Source organism: Symsagittifera roscoffensis, chromosome 7, assembly GCF_963678635.1.
Source record: "Symsagittifera roscoffensis chromosome 7, txSymRosc1.1, whole genome shotgun sequence".
Lineage (NCBI taxonomy): Eukaryota > Metazoa > Xenacoelomorpha > Acoela > Convolutidae > Symsagittifera > Symsagittifera roscoffensis.
Genome location: NC_087068.1, coordinates 11,124,455 through 11,145,047, shown reverse-complemented (window position 1 = coordinate 11,145,047; position 20,593 = coordinate 11,124,455). Strand labels below are relative to the sequence as shown.

Below are 20,593 nucleotides of genomic sequence, written 5' to 3'. Positions count from 1 at the left end.
TGGACTTGATAGTTAAAAAAAATCGGCCTAAAGGGTTTCTGCAAAGGTATTTCGGGCTTTATTACCGAGTGATGTTTTTTCTTTCGATGCTAGTTTTCCATTCTATTGTCTTGGCTCGTTGTTGTTTCCAAACTAGCCATATCGATAGATCTAGTTCAAAATTTTTATTTTTTTTTTTGACTTAGCAAAGTATTAGCTAAATTTCCCCCCTTTGTACTATTTTGAGATATCCAGTTTTGGTGACGGAACCTAAAGTTTGTTGGCACTTTTATGGCCTTTTCATAGCATGTGCTTTGATATTTGATTAGGTTAACACAATTTTTGCATTTTTTATTTATTAAATGAACCGAAAAAAGCTATTTGTTTCAACAACAGGACAAAAATTAGAACTCGATTTCAGAAATTTACCACTCAATAAATCTTGCAATATCTCTGACATGCATAATTTGTACATATTTTGGCTTTCTAATTTCCAGTTTTTACCTTGCGAAGTGCGTGCGCATAGCCAGTTTGTTATATTAAAAATTATTACAACTTAAATTGTGTTTATTTGTTTTTGGTGCCAATTTAGTGCAACGAATTGGCAGTTTATTAGCACATATAGCTGTTTTTTTTTGCTAGAGCTAGCAAATTTTCATGGGCTCGTGGCGCAGATGCGAGGACCGGCGACTCTAAATCTCCTGGTTGTAAAATCCGCCGCAGCAAAGGTTTTATTTTTCCAGGCTTATTTTTACCTTTTTTCTTGTTTCACTGTATAGAGCTGCTTTTGTCGTTTTTTTTTCGCTGGTGTTTCCGAAGCGCAGCTTCTTGTCTTCGTAAAATGAAAGATAGGGAAGTGTTAGGCTGTCAGTTTAATCGCGATCTTTCATACGTTCTTTTTCAAGCTGTACATATGTACGTCTCTCGGCTTTTTTGTTTTTTCTTGCGTTTTTCTGAGTTTTTACAGCTCTTTTTTTGGGTTTTTTCTTTTGTGTTTGCAAATTGCAATTTTTTGAAAAGTCGGTGAACGTAGTTGAGACTTTTCTATAGATTCCAATGATTTTTTTGTGTTTTTTTAAGGCTCAAATTTACTTTTTTGCGATTTGACTTCACAGCTCATTTATCTCAAAGGGAAGGCAAACTCCACTATCGAACATGAAAAGTGTAAAGGGCGCGAGAAACGTGATTGACTAATTTCGAAAAGGAATTTATTTACAGATTTGTGAGCAAAATTAACATTTTACGATTGATCCAGTTTTCTCAAATTAGATTAAGTTTATCAAAAAAGTCAATCATTAATTGTTCTAGAAATTCGAAGGGTTTAAGGCCACCTTTTTTTCTTGGAATTTCGATAGTTGAGTTTTTTCAGAAATCAAGTCAGTATTTTTGTTCTGTTTAGCTTGCGTTCAACTGTTCTGTTGGCTGACTCTTTTCAACTGTCTGTTGGCTATGTTTTTGTGTTGAAATCGAAAAAATCAAATTCAACTACGACAGAAGATAATTGTCATTCTAAATTAGTTAAAGAAAAGGAAATTTTCACCTCAATTACTATTTTGTAGTGTTGATCAAATCATGACTGAAAGGATTTAAGTATTGTATTTAACTCGACACTATCCGAGGATTATTGGCGATTTACCTAATTTTGCGTGAAAATGAAACAGAAATAAAATCCCCTCCCCACTTCAGTGGTCAATAATAGTTGTTTAAACCGTCTAGAATTGGATGATGTTTTTTTTCGAAAAGTTTTCCTGCGTTCTCATTCTAGTTAAATAAATTTAAAAGCTCGTCTTGCTTTGACCCATAAATTCGTAAATTGTTCTTGCTTTCTTTCAAATTGTTGAATTTTTTTCAACTCGAAGTTTTCGTTCCGACTTTTGAAAAAATGTATGGTAGCCAGTTTCTTTTCCTTCAGACATATTTGGCAGCTGCCAAAATTTTTACGTTGATATCATAAGAATTTAAAGCGATAAACAAAATGTGTTTTAAATGAGGAATAAAAACAATTATAGGTTAAGTCAAGTCGACACGTGAACAAATTTGCGGGATCGGGCAATTCTGCGTCAGACACTTGGAAAACAAGCTCTTGTTAGGTGATTAAAACGATGGAAAATGTGTCTTTTAAATGAGGAATAAAAACAATTATAGGTTAAGCCGGTGCGTGAACAAATTCGCGTACTCATGCAATTTTGCGTCATACACTTGGAAAGCAAGCCTATCTTAGGTGGTTGAACTGTCTATAATTGGAAATAAATCGTCTCCAATGTTTTTTAAGCTGGATGAAATTTTCAATTGACTTTTTCAGACATTTGAGCATGACCGAGGAGGAAGAAAAACTGGAAGACAGGAATGGGATCGACCTTGATGGTGACTTAGATGGCCACTCCGCAGAGGGAACTAGTCTCTTTCAGTGTCTCCACTCCGTTTTCGACTCTCTCATGGTCTCAAGATGCAGCTCATTACCCGAAGAGTGGACCAAATTCATATCCATCATGGCATCATCCAGGTACTAGTTCAATGCAATGTTTTCCTAAATAGGAAATTACTCTTTAATTAAGTGTGATTGAACTTCTTTTTCAATCTATTCGGTCGTTTTTTGCGGAAAATTTTAATGGAAAGCAAATTACGCTCTACAGTCACAAAATTGGTAATGGCATGAAAAAAAAACATGATTAACTTTGAGTTCGAAATTGGATTAGTTTCTGGATTAGATTGCTGAATTAGAAATTGTTAATCATTGTGTTCTCGAGTTTCAAAGAGCTTTGAAGTGATGTAGTTTTTCCTATTTGGTTTCCTTGAGTTCATATATACCTTTCCAACTGTCTGTGGCTATTTTAAGATTTTTGAAGGACATTTTGAGGCAGTTGTTTGAGGTTTTGCACTAAAATTCTGCAGCTCTAAGTTATTATCTGTATCTATAGGTATGTTTTATATGCACCGTGGTTTAATTGCAGGTTAATTACGCTTGCAATTACCAAGCGTTATAAAAATAGTCATTTTTTTTGAAATAGTTTCTTTCAATCTACAAATTAGCGACTCGGTGGCAAGAAGATTTTTTTTGAATAAAAATGCCCATAAGTTGCAAGAAATAGGACCAAAATAATGATCTCCTTCTTAATCAAAACAGGGGGAGATAGTTCAATGGATCAAAAGCATTACTTTTTGACAATCAAATTTGAGCAGAGTACATGCAGGCCTTACTGTTTGGATTTGTCATTAAATTTAGGGGGGAGGGGGTGGGATTGTTCGCTTGGGTTTATTTAGGGGGGAGATTATTCACATGGGGCCCAAGAAATGTTGTTTGAAAAGGTAACTGTTACATGTAAATGACAAGTAGTGTTGCTTGAAAAAGTACATGTAGGTTAGCATGTAGGAGCGTTTGTTGCTTGTGTAGATTTCTGAAGCAGAGTCTAGTGGAGGAGGCGAAGGAGGAGTTGAGGAGTCTGCGAGTGAGATCCAAACACGTCATGCAGTGGCTGAACAAAGGCCTCTCAGCAGTGCCTCCCAAGCTAAAGGCAGAGATGACTAGTTTCAAGATCCATTTAATTAGTTTATGTAATGATTTTTTCACCGAACACGTCTGTTGTAATAGCGTTAAAGGTACCTTACTACTAGACACGGGAAGGATGGGGGATAAACATACACCAAGCTAAGGCAGATATGATTAGTTTCGAGATACATTTAACCAGCTTGATTTTCTGGTCAAGTTGACTAGTTCATGATCAATCTGAATAGTTAAATAAGTTTTTCACTAAAACTTATGAGAGCTCGATTGGTATAATTTGTTACAAAAGGCTCGGTGAGGCTAAATTATTTTAAAAGCAATCAGCTGATTAAGAACAAAAATGCATGCTTGGGGGTGGGGGGTAGCAAGTATCATTCCATTTGCTTAGCATTTTTTAAAATAGAAAATGTGTGACATATCATATTCTAGTATTCAAAAAAAAGAAGCGTATCTTTCTGCAACTTTCAAACACAATCAGGATCGAGTATTTCACACAACAGCGATGAGCAATTTTTATCTAAGCTGAATGATGGATGGATAGTTTGACAGTGCCGAAGTACAACAGTGCCGAAAAAGGCGGGAAAATTTCCGAATAATTCAAACGCATTTTCTAAAGAGCGAGAAATTACTGACGCTAATTATCAAAGAAAATCACTCCAATTTCGGCGCCAAAATGTCTGCAACGGGGCCTAGGAAATTAGATGATAAGCAAATTAGACGGATGCTACAAAAACGAAATTAGACGGAATTTATTTTTTACAGATCTGGCATTTTAGACGAAAAAGCTATGAAAAGGAAAGGGCCAACAAATTTTTTTTCGGCTCTTTTTCCTTTTCCCCCCACCTCACTCAAACATGATTTTTATGGTCTAACGAGTGGTTTTACAAGGTTAATTATGAAGACCAAATATGTTTGTCATGGCCTAATTAGTCTGCATGGCAATTTTCATGACAATCGGACAAAGTTAACAGCAACTTCAAATATAAAAATTTGCAGGTGGGGGGTAAAGGAAAAAGAGCCTTTTTTTCTTAAGAGTCAAGTTGCACAAATACAAAAAGAACATAAAATGTCAATACCTATCAAAACAATTAGTTTAAATTAACAAAAAAATGTCAAATCCGAATATTACAAGAGTTTTGAATTGAATAAATTATGCATGATTGACTTGTAAAATTTTTGGCTACCGAAATTTAACTGTTGTCTGCAAACAATTATATTTTTCTCGCGCAATTTGTCTGCGAACAATTTTTATCTCTCACACTTTCGTCTATTTTCTCACAATTGCAGTTTTGCAAAATCGTCTATATTCCTTTTAAATACCTCCGTCTAATTTGCTTATCGTCTAATTTCTCAACCCCCGTCTGCAACTGCAAATTAAAAACAATTATTTTGGTGGAATGCCTCATGCGCGAAGGTCCGAAGGCGCGAAAATATAAATCAGCCAATCAGATTTCAGTAATCTAAAACTTGGAAAGAAAGTAAACATTTCCAGGGACTGGGGTATTGAGATTGGCCGAATATAAAAACGGCAGAAACATGCAAAACTTTAATATTATCATTGACCGCCGCAAAATTGGGACAAGTAATGAAAGATGCAAACTGTTTCTTCGTTTACTTCTTTTTAATTGAATGACAACAACGGTTTTTCGCACCTAAGTTTTTTCGCGCATTGGGTCCTTCGCGCATGAGAATAGCCCCCAATTATTTTGTCGCCAAAACGTCTAAATTGCAAATTTTCCCAAAATATTTAAGTACCACTTAAGATTGTAAACGTTCGCCGTTTAATTTTTGTTTGCCACACTTAATATTTTGAAATTTGTTCATATTTTCGGCACTATTGAACAAAGTTTTCATTTTCGGCACTGTTGAACTAAATTTTATTTTTCGGCACTGTTGTACTTCGGAACTGTTGTACTGCCCCGACCAAGTTAACATCTCCCATCCACCATTTAGCTTGGACTAAATTTGCTCAGCGTCGCTGTGTGTGAAATATTCGATCCTGATTGGCTGATAAATGAAACTTAGAACCAAGTTAAAATCCTTAACCCAAAACGCCTGAAGTGTTAACTTGGTACGACAGTGTATGAGCTTGCATCAATTGTGAAAACATACTATAGAATTCACTTCCGTTTGCAACCAGGTTAATAGAATGACAACAGAGTGGCGTATACGTTATATATAGAAAAGTTACGAGCGCTTTTAAAAGTTATTTAACACAAAAATATCGGTAGTTATTTGTTATTTTAAAAAGGAATTAATATGCCTAAATCAATGTCAGGAAATCTGCCGAATTTGAATGTTTTAAATAATACGCTCGCAGGTTTTATGAGGCAATCAAGTTTTTGAGATACAAACATCTGAAATGCATTTCCAGCCAATTGTTTGAAATATTTCCCGGTCTCTTAAAGGTTCATTTTTCGATCTATTGTTGAACCCATGGTTTTTAATTTTTCACCACTTGCACGTGTTATAGGGAGTGCATAATCCAAAATCAAGGAATAGTAATAGTTTATAAATGAATTTTTTTTCGTAAAATCTGTGAAATGAGCATCACTGTCTTAAGGCTCTCAGCGAACTCAACATCATGTTAGCACATCACCCCTGGAAAGTCACGGCGGCCAGTTTCGCCGAATTAGCTGCACTCAACTGGAGCAACTCAGAAGCACTGCATGCAACTCTGGTTCTCTGTTTCTTTCACAGTTTCTGCACAATTGTAATCTCAAAAGACATCTCTCTCGACACGCTAGTGGAGACTTCGTCACAGATGACGGCCAAGATCAAAGAAGTGGCATTCGAAGTGCCGCTGGTAGACGAAATGGAATCCAAGCGAGGTTATTTCTTTAAGATCCTTTTTTACTAAGATCCTTTTTTTTACCGAATCTCGATTTATTTTCTGAATTTTTATTCAACCACTACATTGATGGAATATTCTTTGTTATTGTAAAGACAAAGTTCGTGGAGGTGCGCGGTAAATATTGAAACCAATCCAAACGATATCTTCATTTTTTCGGAATTTAAGTTGATTTATCAGAAAAACTAGTAGCAAGACAGATCGAGTCACGGAGAGCGTATCCACTTGTATGCTTTCAAAATGGAATTTTGTTGTTTTCCGAAATATAGTTTTGACTTTTAAACTGGAATTTTGAATTGTTTTCTAAAATGCAGTTTCGGTTTTGTTTCCAGGTATTAATTGTTCGGAGTCGCCTTTAACGTGTAATGCTGGCAACCACAAAACCTTGCTGCAATACTTTAGACGTATGAGGTCTAAAAGTGCGACTGAAATCAAAACCAGAGAATTCGTAACAGAAGCGTCCAAGTTCGTCACTGATAATCTAGAAACGCAGTACTCGGACTTCAAACCGAGAAGAACCGAAAAATCGAGTAGGGAGTTTGAGCGTGGTCGTATAGGTTGTATGTTCGGGGTCTCAAGATACGAAGGCACTGAAAGCTCCACTCCAAAAGTTCACCAACCTTACAATTTATTCGAGCAATTTAATTGGGAAACGGACGGATATTCTTTAGTATCGTCACTTTTACCCTCGACAAATTCAAAAAGCGGTGCCAAATCAGTTGCTTCCTCTTTTGACGACCTGATCAAATCAACATCAACTCTTCAGTTGTTCTCAGACGAATTCAAAGACCATATTTGGAACTATGTTCACATTTTATTCGGAATTCAGTTCCAGGATTTTGATCACGAAAACGTGAACAAAGTGTTGAAGGTGGATTTGAAGTTGTTCGTCAAAGCGGCTGCGTGTTACCCGGACCGTATTACCGATACACTTATAAACGAGTCCCTGAAATGTTTCTCGAAACACGAGCGATTTGCAATCAACCTTCTAGTGTGCATTGCGAGACTACACGTTAGCTTGCTTTACTCACTGAAAGCTTTTTACGACCATCAATGTAATGAGTCGGATTGCTTAGAGGACTGAAATGGACTCATAATGTCTCACGCAATTCTTAGTAATTCACCGCATTCATTTTCAATTATCATGTGACTTAGTTGCTTCTTCTGCTGAATTTAAAAGGAGTATGCGAATATAGTTTCAATTTTTTTGGCTGAAATTGCACGGGATACATAAATGAATTTGAAACAAAGAAAAAATAGAGATTTTCAAAATAAAGTTTTGTCATTTTGGAAAAAAGAAATCTGATGTTTTGAAAAAGTCTTGAAAGTAGTTTTGGTGGGTTCGCATGCTCGGTACTTTCTGCACATGTACCTCTTTGGTGCTAATAAGCCTGTTTACACGCAATACTTGAGAATTCTTCTTAGTAATGTTTATGAAATTTTTATTTTTCTGAATTAACTTCGTACAAAATAAATTTTTCATATGGAGTGTTAAAGAAGTAGCATAAATATTGAAGACTAGTTAAGAGATAAAGTGAGCGATCATTTTCCATTTCCGCGTTTGAGATAACTCAATAGGTACTTGATGCATCTTGATAACCGTTTGACAATAGTTTGAATTATTTTTTGTGAGTTTTATTTGGGGAAGGGGAAGCTCTAATGGTTATTCAGGGGGAATATTGCTCAATTGATCCTTTTTTAGATGTATATAGATCATCTATGAATTATTTTTTTGGCTTTCCTTTTTAAACATTTTAAGAAGTGCCTATTTCGACATGTTAGAATGCCTATGTACAATTACCATACATCTGTGGCAAAGTTTTTGATGCACAACGCACACAGTGTTACTTTTGTTTCAGTGTTCATTTGACGTTGTCTGAAATAAACAACCCTATGGTGATAACTTTCGTGATTTTCCCAGGGTTGCGAATCTAGCCTCAAAATTGGACTGCCCAATTATTTTTAGTTCACGAGATATGATGATTTTGGTGATTACCCTTGCGGATAAGCAAGGGTATTGCAATCGGGCACTAAACTTTTTTCGCGTAAATAACTTTGGCCACAGAATATTCAAATGGTAATCAGCATGGTTGAATCATACGCATGGTTACACAAGCAAAGTCTCCTTTTTATCTCCTTTTTCCAACCTAAGTAGCAAATATTAGTGTTCATTTTGAGAGTGTTCTCTTATTGCAGTGTGTACATAAGACCAACAAGACTGCTCGTATCAGGGCGAAACCCTGAATGTTCCGACTGCCTTTTAAGCTTTATGAAGCAGTAATAACATGAAAAAAATGTAGTAAAAATAGAATTAAATTTTTTTTCTTCTAAAATTTGAAATTTTTTAATAAATTCATCGCCCCACACGCCATATAAGGTACAAAAGGATAGATTTCGCTCCTTGTAACAAATCAATTATGGCAAATAAGCTTCTTGCAACCAATTTGGAACGATTTCTAAGACGGATTAAATCTCCGCTTACGCGTAAATAGCGCACAACATATCGCGCTTTAATTGTCCCAAATTGGCCAAAATCGCAATCTTTAAACCCCCATAACTTTACGAAAAATGATCACATGTGAAATATTTTTTCAAATTTAAGCTCAGGTCAACAATACCTTTCGAATGATATAAAAAATTCCGTCAAAAATGGCTAGTTAATAAGTCGAAATTTGTCTGAAGAAAAAAAAACCCACCCCGAGCACAAATATTCCCTTACTTTCGTATCGAAAGTCGGAACAATAACCAGCTATTAAGTACAGCCAATGCTAAAATTTTTAACACAGACTATTCCATTTTAAATATTCCATTTTTTTGCGTCCAATTATGACTGCTTGAATACTTTTAGTTTCTGAGATGTGATATTTTTTATTGATTTTTCTAAAACTTAATTCAAAAAAATATTTCACAAAATTTTAACCCTAGGTTTTTAACCCTATACTCCCTGGTACTGAAAACGTGGCCTCCAATTATTTTTACGCAAAAAGTTTTGGTTACCGCGATATGATGATTGAAGTGTTTCTTCAAAACTTTTCAATGTTTTTCTGAATTCAAAAAAATCATCGATGCTTAAGACTCAATGCTTAAGAATAAGTTTAAAAAAGGTTTGATTTTAAATTTTAGATTACGCTGGTTTTATGGCTGCAAATGATATATATAGACGGGCTTACAAAATTTAAGCTCAAATCGCATATAAGAAATCAATTGTTATACAAAATATACTATTCAATTTTGTGCTTGTTAAAAATATGGAAAGTGCACATGTACGCTGTCGGCTTTATTGGTGTTTTTTTTCGGTTTTGAAATTGATTGAAACGCAGGGAGATATTACCATTTTAGTCATTAACAGCCTTAAAGTTGATTTTGTTTAAAATCGTTCAATTCATGAAATAGAAAACTCCGTTGTATTGACTTGTCTATTCACACTGCAATCAGCTTAGTGTATTATCACGAACCTTATTTTTTCTAACCCATCTCGCACATGAAGTTGTTCATTTAAACTGTTCACTTATTTGGAAGTTTCACTGTAGCATTGGAAATTCCATAGCATCTGTTTTTTGCTTTGTTTGTGGCTAGTGTTTTGTTCCTATTAGGCGTCCATTGCTGAGTGGTTAGTGTGAGAGACTGTTTTATATCAAGGTCGCAGGTTCGAATTTCAGACGTAGCCGAATTTTTTTTCTGTTTTTTTATTGCACTTTGTAGAGCTGCTTCTTGTCGTGTTCTCACTAGTGTTTGCGAAGCTTGGAATCTTTGTTTGCGGTTAGAATAATTTTTGTTGCTTTTTTTAATAATTGTTTCAGGAAGCATTTTTTCAGTTCTTCATTTTTCCTTTTTGCAACCTTTGTTCTGTTTGAAGCTCCGCAATGCGAGTCACGCTATAGTTTGAACTTAAAATTTGAAGAGTTGGCTTCAAGCACCTCTGTTTCTATCGATAGTGTTTCTCGAAGTTCTAATGAGCCAGATAAAGATCAAGACCATAATACGAGCTTTTTAGCTCTTCAGGGAAATTTTTGGTCCGATAATTTTTTTGGTCTGAGAAATGATACTTTATTTTTGCAACAAGCATTTTTACTCTGCTTTTCTTTGGTTTAAAGTCTTAATGAACAAGCACACTTGTGTTTTTTATGAATCCAAACTTTTTGAAACCCAAGACGCAATTTTTAGCGCCACCAAATTGGCTCTTTTGGATCCTGGTTATAGTTATTCAGGTAATTATAGCGAGATGGCGCATTTTGTTAGGGCACTTGAAATGAAATTTCGATGTTTCATGTGCGAAGGTTTAAACCCGTAGTGGGAGGCATCTTTTTTGTTTTCGACATTTTGTATGTTAAGTTTTGGTTTTCTTTTCGTGTTTCTTGTTTTCTCTGTAAAATGTTTAGACCTAATACTGTTCTCGACAATCAAATGCTTTGTTACGGCTGTAGAAGCTAAGGCGTCTCGTGTGTCTTTTCTTGCGTAATCACGTAGTTCAAAGACACGTCCTATGAAGTAGAGTGATGTCTCATATTAACCGCTAACGGTGGTTCGATCGTTATTAAAGCAGTGGAAAATTTTACTTTCTGTTGACAAAAAGGATTCAAGTTTTTTGTTTCTAGGACTATATTTTGTTAATTTGACAAATCATTTAGTGCAAGTAAAGCGGTTGACTTATTAAGTGATTTATCTTATTTTATATATTAAACGAATGACATCAATTTAGCATGAGACCTAATGTTGCAAGTTTTTTGTTTCTATGACTATATATTGTTAATTTGACAAATCATTTGGTGCAAGTAAAGCGGTTGAATTATTCAGTGATTTATCTTATCTTATATATTAAACGAATGACATCAATTTAGCATGAGACCTAATGTTGCAGGGACTATCGAGCGCAGCGTTTAAATCAGAGCGTCCTGAACGTCTAAGAATCATTTAGAGCGACCATCTTATAGTCTAAAATCTGAAATATTCTACAACTTTTTTGAAAAATTCTGAAACTATGAACGAAATGCACTCGATTCAATTTGAACAGCCTGCTTAGAAAAAAATGAAGTTTACTCGAACAGACATGGTCTATGAAATAAATTGAACTGTTTCAAGTTTCAATTGCGTGATTAGCTTGGTTAGAAAAATTTACTTTTTTGATAAACGATTCACGCCATGAAACAACTTGAATTTTTTCATTGCTTGAATAGCTTGCGTAGAAAAATTTAAATTTCGGCAAACCGATTTGGTCTTTGAAAAAAAAAGATGCATCAATTTTTAGCTTGAATGGGTTGTTTAAAAAAAAATTTTTGCAAAAAAAGTTTGAAAGATTGTTTAAAAAAGTTTTTGCTAAATGAATCGGTCTATAAAACAACTTAAATTATTTCCGTGCTTGAATAGTTTGCTAGGTAAACCTTAAATATTTTGCGAACCGATTCGCACTGCGAAATAATTTTAATTATTTTACTGAAATAACCCAATTTTTGGCCCTATTTCCGCTACGAAATATTTTGAAATGTTTTGAAGTCTTATAAATCGAGTAAGCTTGCTGAGAAAAATTTATACTTTCGCAAACCGATTTGGTCTTTAAAAAAACTTGATATAATTCATAGTTTGAATGGATTGCCTAGATAAATTTATTCTTTTCGCGAGCCGATTTTGTCTACTAAATACAGACCGTTTATAGCTTGCGTGTAAACTGACTCGCTCCATGAAATTACTTGAAAAAGTTCACAGATTAAATAGCTAGCCTGACAAATTACCTATTTGATATATGGAATAACTTGAATAATGGTTTCAAAAGAAAAACTTAAAATTTTTGCCTACTGATTGGTCTAGAAAATGTTTTGGTCTAGAAGCAAATCGAAATAGTTCCAAATTTCATAGCTTCAAAAGCTTGATTAATAAAATCTGATCATTTCGCAAAGTGATTCGGTCTATTAAACAAGTTGAAATATTTCAAATTTTCAATGCTTAAATACCTTAAATTGAAAAACTAAAATTTTTCGTCAACTGATTCGCTTCATGAATTAACTGGTTTTCAAAGTCAAACTTTGAAAGGTTTCAATGTTAAATCGCTTGAACAGCTTGCATAGAAAAGTTCGAACATTTTGCCGAACAAATCGCTCAATGAAATAACTAGAAATTTTCCAATGTTTCAGTGCTTGAATAGCTTGCATATGAAAGTTTTAACGTTCATTAAAATGATTCGGTCGAAGAAAGAACTTAAAATATTTCAAATAGGCATAGCTTTATTAGCTTGCCTAAAAGCAATTTGAATTTTTCACGAATCGAATTGGTCTATAAATGAACTGCAAATTTTTCAAAATTTCATAAGTTGAATAGCTTGCGTTATTCGCGAACTGATTCGGTCTATGAAATAAGCTGAAATGTTCAAAGTTTCAGCGCTTGAATGGCTTCAATAGTAAAATTTAAATTTTCGTCATCCGAATTGCTTCATTAAATAACCTCGAAATGTTCTGAGCTATATCACTGAATAGATTGCTAGGAATTTCTAATTTTTTCGCGACCTGATTCACTTTATGAAAGAACTTCAAAAATTGACTTAAATTATTTCATTGCTTGAATAGCTTGCGCGGAAAAACTTAAAGTATTTCACTGCTTGATTTGTTTGCATAGAAAACTTCAACTCTTCGCAACTTTGACTTTTCGCAAAACAGTTTGGTCTAAGAAACAACTTGAAATATTCATTGCTTGATTAGCTTGATTCGAAAACTGAATTTGTAGCGGAACACTTCGGTCTATAAAATTTCTTGAATAGCTTGCAAAGAAAAACAATTTTAAGTTTTTCGTAAAATGATGAGGTCTAAAAGAACAACTTCCACCGCATGAAAGGCTCCACCACCTGAATGGCCCCAAAGAAAAATTTTAAGCTTTTTGCCAACCGATTTGCTTTATGATAGCTTGAGTGGTTTGATTAGAAAAACCTGATATTTTCACGAACTGATTCAGTCTATGAAGTTTCAAATTTATCAAACCGGTTTACGTCTTGGATTAATATAAAATTGTTTTAAGTTTCAATACTTGAAATGCTGGATCAGAATAACAACTAAGTTTCTACTCACAAAAAATAAGAAATGTTTTGAAAATTTGATAGAACCATGCTGCCGATAAATTATGTGCTATTTGACGAGCAAGTCGGTTGCTGTGAAACTAGCAAATAATGTTAGGAACGCATTCATAAAAAAACTACAATTTTTCTCAAGTTAATAGTTTTTTTTTTGCTCTTGGTCATGAAAATGAGAAATTAATAGCACCGCGTAGAGCACCAGTGCATTAAGCATAATTGACAAATTGAATAACAAACATAAATAATGAATAACAAAAGTTCTAAATTTATTACTATCTTTTTTCGATTTTAACTCTGCTGCCAAGGAAGCGCTAAATGAAGCTTCCGAAACAAGTTTTACTGGGGTAAAACGAAGTTTTTAATACAAGGAATGATGACTTAGAATGACGTAGACGAATGGCTTAGAATGAAACTCAGCAGCTGTTAATATTTTACAGGCCATGAGCGTTACTCACAAACGTGCGAGGAAATCTCCAAGTTTAAAGAACTCCACAATCTAAAGGAGGTTCAACAATGCTCTCTCCCACGCAAGTCCACATACCAACCTCTCGCACAGGTTTTTATTTAGTTATGCTTACTTAATTGAACAAGGATAGCTGGTTACTGTGCAAGTAGCTCCGAATGTTCTTAGTTTGACTATAGTCTTTAAAAAAGAACAAGAAAAAAACGTTTTTTTTTTTCAAAGTAGTGTCCTTATTTTTTGCTTAGTGTGATGAAAGGATCTGACTTAAAGTTACAATTTAGGCATATTCGACAGTCGTAGTAGTTTGGGCAAATAGGACAACAGTTTTTGAAGAAAAATGGCAAGAAAAACAAAAACAAAATCTTTTTTTTTTCGATTTTGCATAATTTTTTTTTGAATTTTTGATGTTTTGGATTCCCGAAATGGCATCAAAAATCTCGATAAACTAATTTAACTCGGGTAAAATTAAAATTTAAGCATGAATAAGTTTCGAAACGGCCTAAATTAAGCTTAAATAAGCGTGCTCGCTCGCTTTACTCGCTCGAATTTAGATGAAAAATCAAAAATTTCAAACTGGTTTTTCTCGACAGTTGGATTTTTTAAATAATTTTAGAAGAGCTTTAATATAATATTTCACTCGAACGTCTTCGTTTTTTGTGCTATTTTTTTGCATGGTAAACGAGAAATACTGAATAATTGTCTCGGAAAAACGAGAGAATTCGTAACAGGCGACAGTTTGTAACGGTAAGTTGAACTGCAAACAAACACACCCAAGATTAGAGGTGATGAAATTGCCGTTCGTGATACGAATTGTCTCTTGTTGTTCGGACCACTGAGCTATCGCTTGTGTTTCAGTGTCTTTTTGTTCCGACCATTTGAAAAGTGGGGAGGAACTTAGTATTCGGGTGTGTTTTAGTTTTTTCTTTTGTTATTTCCACGTAAAATCAGTTATTACAAATATTTATTTGAGAGAGTTAAGTTATATATCTTATTGAAGCCCTTAGATCAAATAAGGTGATGAGAAGCGAGCAAGCCTTTAATAGCTTATCTTAATGGCTTAAAAGCTTACAATTGCTTAATAAAACGTAACAAATTGGTTTTGCTTGAGTAACGTTAGTTTTTTATAGTCTTTTAGTTCCTTTTTGGAAGCAAAAGTTCAAAAAAAACTGCATTCGTTTTTAAAAAAATAGTTTTTCGAGTCATATTTCTACAAAATTTCCTTTTGATTTTCCCTTTTTAACTATTATTGTCGAATATGCCTAGTCTCTAGTTTTTCGTTCAGCTCTTTTCATCACACCAAGCCGAAAAAAAAACGAATCTACTTTGAAAATTTTTGTTGTTGTATTTCTGAGACTATCGTCGGAACATTCTGTGCTACTTGAACAGCAACCGGCTATCTTTGTTTTTCACGCAAAAGCAGGTGCCGCAAATACTTCATGGAATAGTTCGAATGATGCATCATTTTAAAATTCTTTCAATCGTGATTCGAAGCATATAAAAAATCCTAGAAAACTTCTCGGCTTCGAGAAAAAACTAGTTTGAAATATTTGATTTGTGGTCTAATATGCAATATGCAATATGCTTCTGTATAAACCAAAAAATACCGAATTATACTTGTTATCCTCATCAGGAAAACGAAGTTTTTCAGCTAATTCTGAGGAAAAAATTTTTGCGAAAAATTACTGTTTTGCTTTTCTAATCATTGTTTGATTCAAAACGGTTGTCGAATATGGCCAATTTTTTTTGAATATGCTTAATTTCTAATCATTCATTCAGGTCCTCATTACACCACGATTTCGAACATGCCTTTTTATGATTGAGTTCGGAACTTTCTGTGCTTTTTATACAGCAACCAGCTATCATTGTTTCGATTTGTGGCCTCTTACGAGTTGTTATCCAGCCGCTGGTTGCATATCGGCCTTCGATTGTGACTTTGTAGCATAGGAAGTCAGGTAGCAATTGGATCAAAAATGTCAACAACTTAGATACTTGACACTTCGACCGTTCTGCCTAACGAGCTGAACAGCTCACATGTTGATCTCTCACATCGTGGATAGAAATTCTGTGGTTTACACAATAGATGATATTGTTACAATGCAAGGTAATTTTTTCCAATGCAAGTTCAAATTTCCATTGCAGTAATTTATTACATTGCCTTTTTATAATCAGAGTTTGCTTGCATCAGCTATAGGGGTGTATTGGAGTATAAACTGAAAGGGTATAATATTGGTGTAAAAACTAAAGGGAGTGGGAAAATTTTTTTACTCCATTCGTCAGTCTTTCGACAATCACGACTAGTTTTTGCCACAAAAAATAAACGGGAAGGAACAAATAGCGTACGGTGTTTTTTCGACCCAAATTGACTTCTTCAACAACGTCTCGTAATATCAAGTGTGGTATCATCGACGAGCAATTTCATTTGTGATTCGGATTTCAAACAGAGTTTTCTCATTGTCGTGAAAAAAGGATCCGATTTTTTCTGTTTTTGTTTACTAAATTACTCGGAGACTGAATAACACCGATCAATTTTTAATTATTGTTCCGACTTTCGATACGAAAGTAACGGAATATTTGTGCTCGGGGTGGGTTTTTTTTTTCTTCAGACAAATTTCGACTTTTTAACTAGCCGTTTTTGACGCAATTTTTTTATATCATTCGAAAGCTATTGTTGTCTTGAGCTTGAATTTGAAAAGATATTTCACCTGTGATCATTTTTCGTAAAGTTATGGGGGCTTAAAGATGGCCATTTGGGACAATTAACGCGCGATAAATTTCGCGCTTTTAACGCGTAAGCGAGGTTTAATCCGTCTTAGAAATCGTTCCAAATTGGTTCAAGGAAGCTTATATGCCATAATTGATTTGTTAATAGGCGCAAAATTTATCACTTTGTACTTAATATGACGTGTGGGGGGATGTTTTTACATAAAATCTCAAATTTTTTCAAAATTTTTTAAAATTTTTTTTATTACTTTGAAAATTTTCATCTTATTAATGCTCCATAGACATCAAAAGGCAGTCGGAACTTTCAGGGCTTCGCCCTGATACGAGCAGTCTTGTTTATGTATATATTGTTCCATTAGCTTTACCGTTTTTAATTGACCGTTTATCTAAAAACACTACGAATGGAGAATGAAAAGTTGTTTGAAAAGTAATAATAAAATATTAGTTCAAAATATTGGTGGCAATAATCTGAGCTACTTGCGTAGCAACCGGCTTTCCTTGTTTGCTTTTGTAGTTATGTTACAGTCAGAAGGTTTCATTATAGTCCCGCGATTGAATACTTGGTTAACTTCATTAACTGTTGCAATTACTACAGGGCACTAGACTTTTCCTTAAGAAATTTTTTCCCATGATTCTTTTGGACTGTTCAATTTATTGTTGCGAATTCCGAAAAAAAGAATGAAATATTTGTGCGCAGTGTGATTTTTTCAGGCAAATATAAACTTTTTAACGATCCACTTTTGAACTTCGTTATAATACCATCTGAAAAGCATTGCTGCACTGAGCTCAATTTTAAAGAGATATTTCATTTGGGATATTTTATTTTCACAAGTAAATGAGGGTTTGGAAATAATGCCAATTTGATATAGTTTACGCGCGATACTTTTCCTTCTATTAAAACATAAGCGGTTATTTCATCCGGCTCAGAAGTTTTTCCAATTTAGATTGAGTCAATATTTGGAACTATTAAAACATTGTTAGACTCGAATTAACATAACTTTGTGCTTTACATAGCTTGTGGAGGACATGTTTTTTTAAATAAAACTGAATTTTTTTCTAATTGCTTTCAGTCTTTATCGCTTCCGAAACAAAGTGCATTAGTACGAACTTTCTTTTTTCCAACTAAGTCGCAATTAAAAGTGCTACTTTTGGTATAAGTACCAAGTATACTTTTGCGGTAGCAGTATAATTTCATGTGCTTTCACAATTGATTAGTAAAAAGTTTACACAGCTGATGCATTTCATTTCATCAAATGAAACGAAAAAAGTTTTTTCGAACAGCAGTACAATGATGAAAAGCTCGATTTCAAAAATTTTCCAACTCAATGTATCTCGCAATTTTTTTGAATTGCATAATTTACACATAATTTGGCTTCATGTTTTCCAATTTATTGCATGCAAAATTGTGTCTTTTTGTATTTGATGCTACTTCTGCTGCATGAAATTGGCAATTTATTAGCATATGTAGCCAAGATTTTGCTTATTGGAGGCCTACTTCTACTTTTTCTTTTTTCCCTTGATAGTGCTGCCTTTTGGTCGTGTACTCGCAAGTGTTTGTCAAGCGCAGCTTTCCGTCTGTAATTTTTTTTTCATTTTTCGAATTTCACAAAAAGATGACATAATCCTTCAACCTTAATGGGCTGTCGGAACATTCAAATCTTTGCCCTGATAGGAGCAGTTCAATTTTATTAGCAGAATTAGCTGGAACACTTGAAGCAAAAAAGAGTCGGGCCATATTGTTTTTGAAACTTTCGGAAACTGGAGTGTATCTGCTTTAGAAAGATGAAATTTGCGTGTTTGCGTGTTTTTGGCTCATTTTCCGCCACAGAGTTCGAGTTTTGGTAATTTTGCTATTCAGAATGCCATTTTGTTCTAGCTTGCGGATTATTTGCTTCCTTGATTGAGTAAATAACGATATGCATATGTATTGCAATCGGGTACTAGACCTTTTTTTCACGTATATAACTTTGTTCACAGGACTCATCTGGGCTTCTGGACTCATCTCCAGTGGTATACCTTGTTTCATAAATAATTACGCTAGCGAGCAGCTAGTGTTTTAGTACGAACCTTCTTTTTTTCTAATCTAACTCGCAAATAAAAGTGTTCATTAAAAGAGTTCACTTGTGTGCCGTTTTGTTATAATCACGATCTGTAGCATTGGAAATTTCATAGCATCTGTTCTCGGCTTTATTTGGGGATATTGCTTAGGCTAGACTAAGCGTCCGTGGCTGAGTGGTAAGTTCGTGAGACTCATATTTTCTTGGTAACTGTAGGTCGTAGGTTCGAATCCGAGACCTTGCCGAAATTTTTTTAATTCGAGGCTTATGTTTACTTTTTCTTATTGCACTTTTTAGAATTCTAGAGCTGCTGTTTGTCGTGTTCTCGCTTCGCCTCTGTGTTAAAATTTCCTAGCGTTCCTCGCGCTTTTAGCCTGGAGGTAACGAGTACGCGTAGGACACAAAGGGCCTTTGTTCGAATCTGACCCGGGCTTGTTTTTTTCAAATAAGAAATATTCTGTACAAATAAAACTTTCGGCCTATTAATTGTCCTCTTATGTTTTTTTTTCGGTTTAGTTGCTTCTTCTTGGAATCGTTTTTTTTATATAGCTGCACGCAATTTTCATTATTTTTTTTTACTCCTGGAATTTGAAATTTGCTGTACCTTTTTTCGTGTTTCCTATTTTAATTTTTTTTGTTCGATTCAAAACTTTATTCGGCCGATTTTTTAGTAGCTTAGTGACCTATTTTTGCGTCAATTTAAGGGAAACAGAAATTGAACGTTCCCCTCTGCACTTTTTAAATTAGTTGAATTTTTACAACTCGGTTTGATGAATTTTTTTTCTGCAAAACTGGTTTTACCTAAAAAAAAATGTTTTTTTTTTTAAGATTAAAATTACATGAGTTTCTTTTTCTTTTCAATTACCCGGGCTTTGTGATACTCTCGTAACATAAACGCATAGAGTTTGGAAAAATAGATACCAGCTTTGTTTTTTGGATCAAACTTTTCAGGAGAAGGAAACCTTTTTTGGATTTTTCCTCAAATTTCATTTCCGTAAGTTTTTCTTGCGAGGATCATCTTCAAGCTTGCTAATTGAGCTAAATTTACTTAATGATTGCTCTGAAATTTTTTTGCACATTTTGTAAAAGATTCTCCTATTAAATGATAATTCCGGTTAGGCCGCTGGAATTCATTAAAAATCAAAGAAGCATTCAAAAAAATCAGAATTCGAAATGAAAGCGTAGCAATTAGGTCAGAGACTAGGACAAACGTTTTCCTGCCATTCGAATTAAAAGATACCAGATATAATATTTGGATCATACTTTCAGGAGAAGGAAACTTTTCTACACGGGCTTTGTGATACTCTTCTAATATAAACGCATGGAGATCTCTAGTTTTGAAAAATAGATACCAGCTTTGTTTTTTGATCAAACTTTTCAGAAGAAGGAAACCGTTTTGGGGTTTTTCCTCAAGTTCCATTTCGGCTGTTTTGCACGTTTTTCTTGCGAATCAGCTTCAAGTTCTGAAATTTGGCTAGTTTTATTTTGCTTGATCTTATTTTGTAAATGGTTATCGGAATACATAATTCACATGATTTATGCCTGTGGTAATAATAAAAAAAATCAAAAAAGCATTTGCAAAATCTCAATTCTGAACGAATAATCGAAATTGCTGCTCATGTTTAACTTTCCTTCTATTAAAACATATGCGGTTACTTTATCTGGCTCAGAAATTATTCCAATTTGGTTTGGGGCAGTATTTACAACTAATAAAATATCGTTAGACGCGAATTTACATAACTTTGTGCTTTTAATAGCGTGTGGTGGATATAATTTTGGAAAATCCGATTAAGTGTTAATTTGTTTTCTTTTTTCTTTTTTTTCAGTTTTCGAATTTCTCTGAAAGATGACTTAATCTTTAAATCTCAATGGGCAGTTGGAACATTTAAATCTTTGCCTTGATAGGCGCAGTCTAGTTTTTTTAAGATTAAATTCCATTTACTATTTTTCCCGAACGCTACCTGGA

The 20,593-nt window shown here is 34.2% G+C and overlaps 2 protein-coding genes across 2 annotated transcripts in view; one reads left to right on the top strand and one right to left on the bottom strand.

The window, feature by feature from the left end:
• Window positions 1-7,549, top strand: part of LOC134851526 (sestrin-3-like) — a 244,979-nt gene extending 237,430 nt beyond the window's left edge. The window contains exons 2-5 of the mRNA XM_063867652.1: window positions 2,282-2,482; window positions 3,371-3,491; window positions 6,045-6,312; window positions 6,665-7,549. Coding sequence (XP_063723722.1) covers window positions 2,292-2,482; window positions 3,371-3,491; window positions 6,045-6,312; window positions 6,665-7,416 — 1,332 coding nt within the window. The 5' untranslated portion in view covers window positions 2,282-2,291 and the 3' untranslated portion in view covers window positions 7,417-7,549. The remainder of the gene's footprint in view (window positions 1-2,281; window positions 2,483-3,370; window positions 3,492-6,044; window positions 6,313-6,664) is intronic.
• The window catches only part of LOC134851470 (clathrin heavy chain 1-like), a 519,829-nt gene that overhangs the window by 265,430 nt on the left and 233,806 nt on the right, over window positions 1-20,593 (bottom strand). The window lies entirely within an intron of this gene.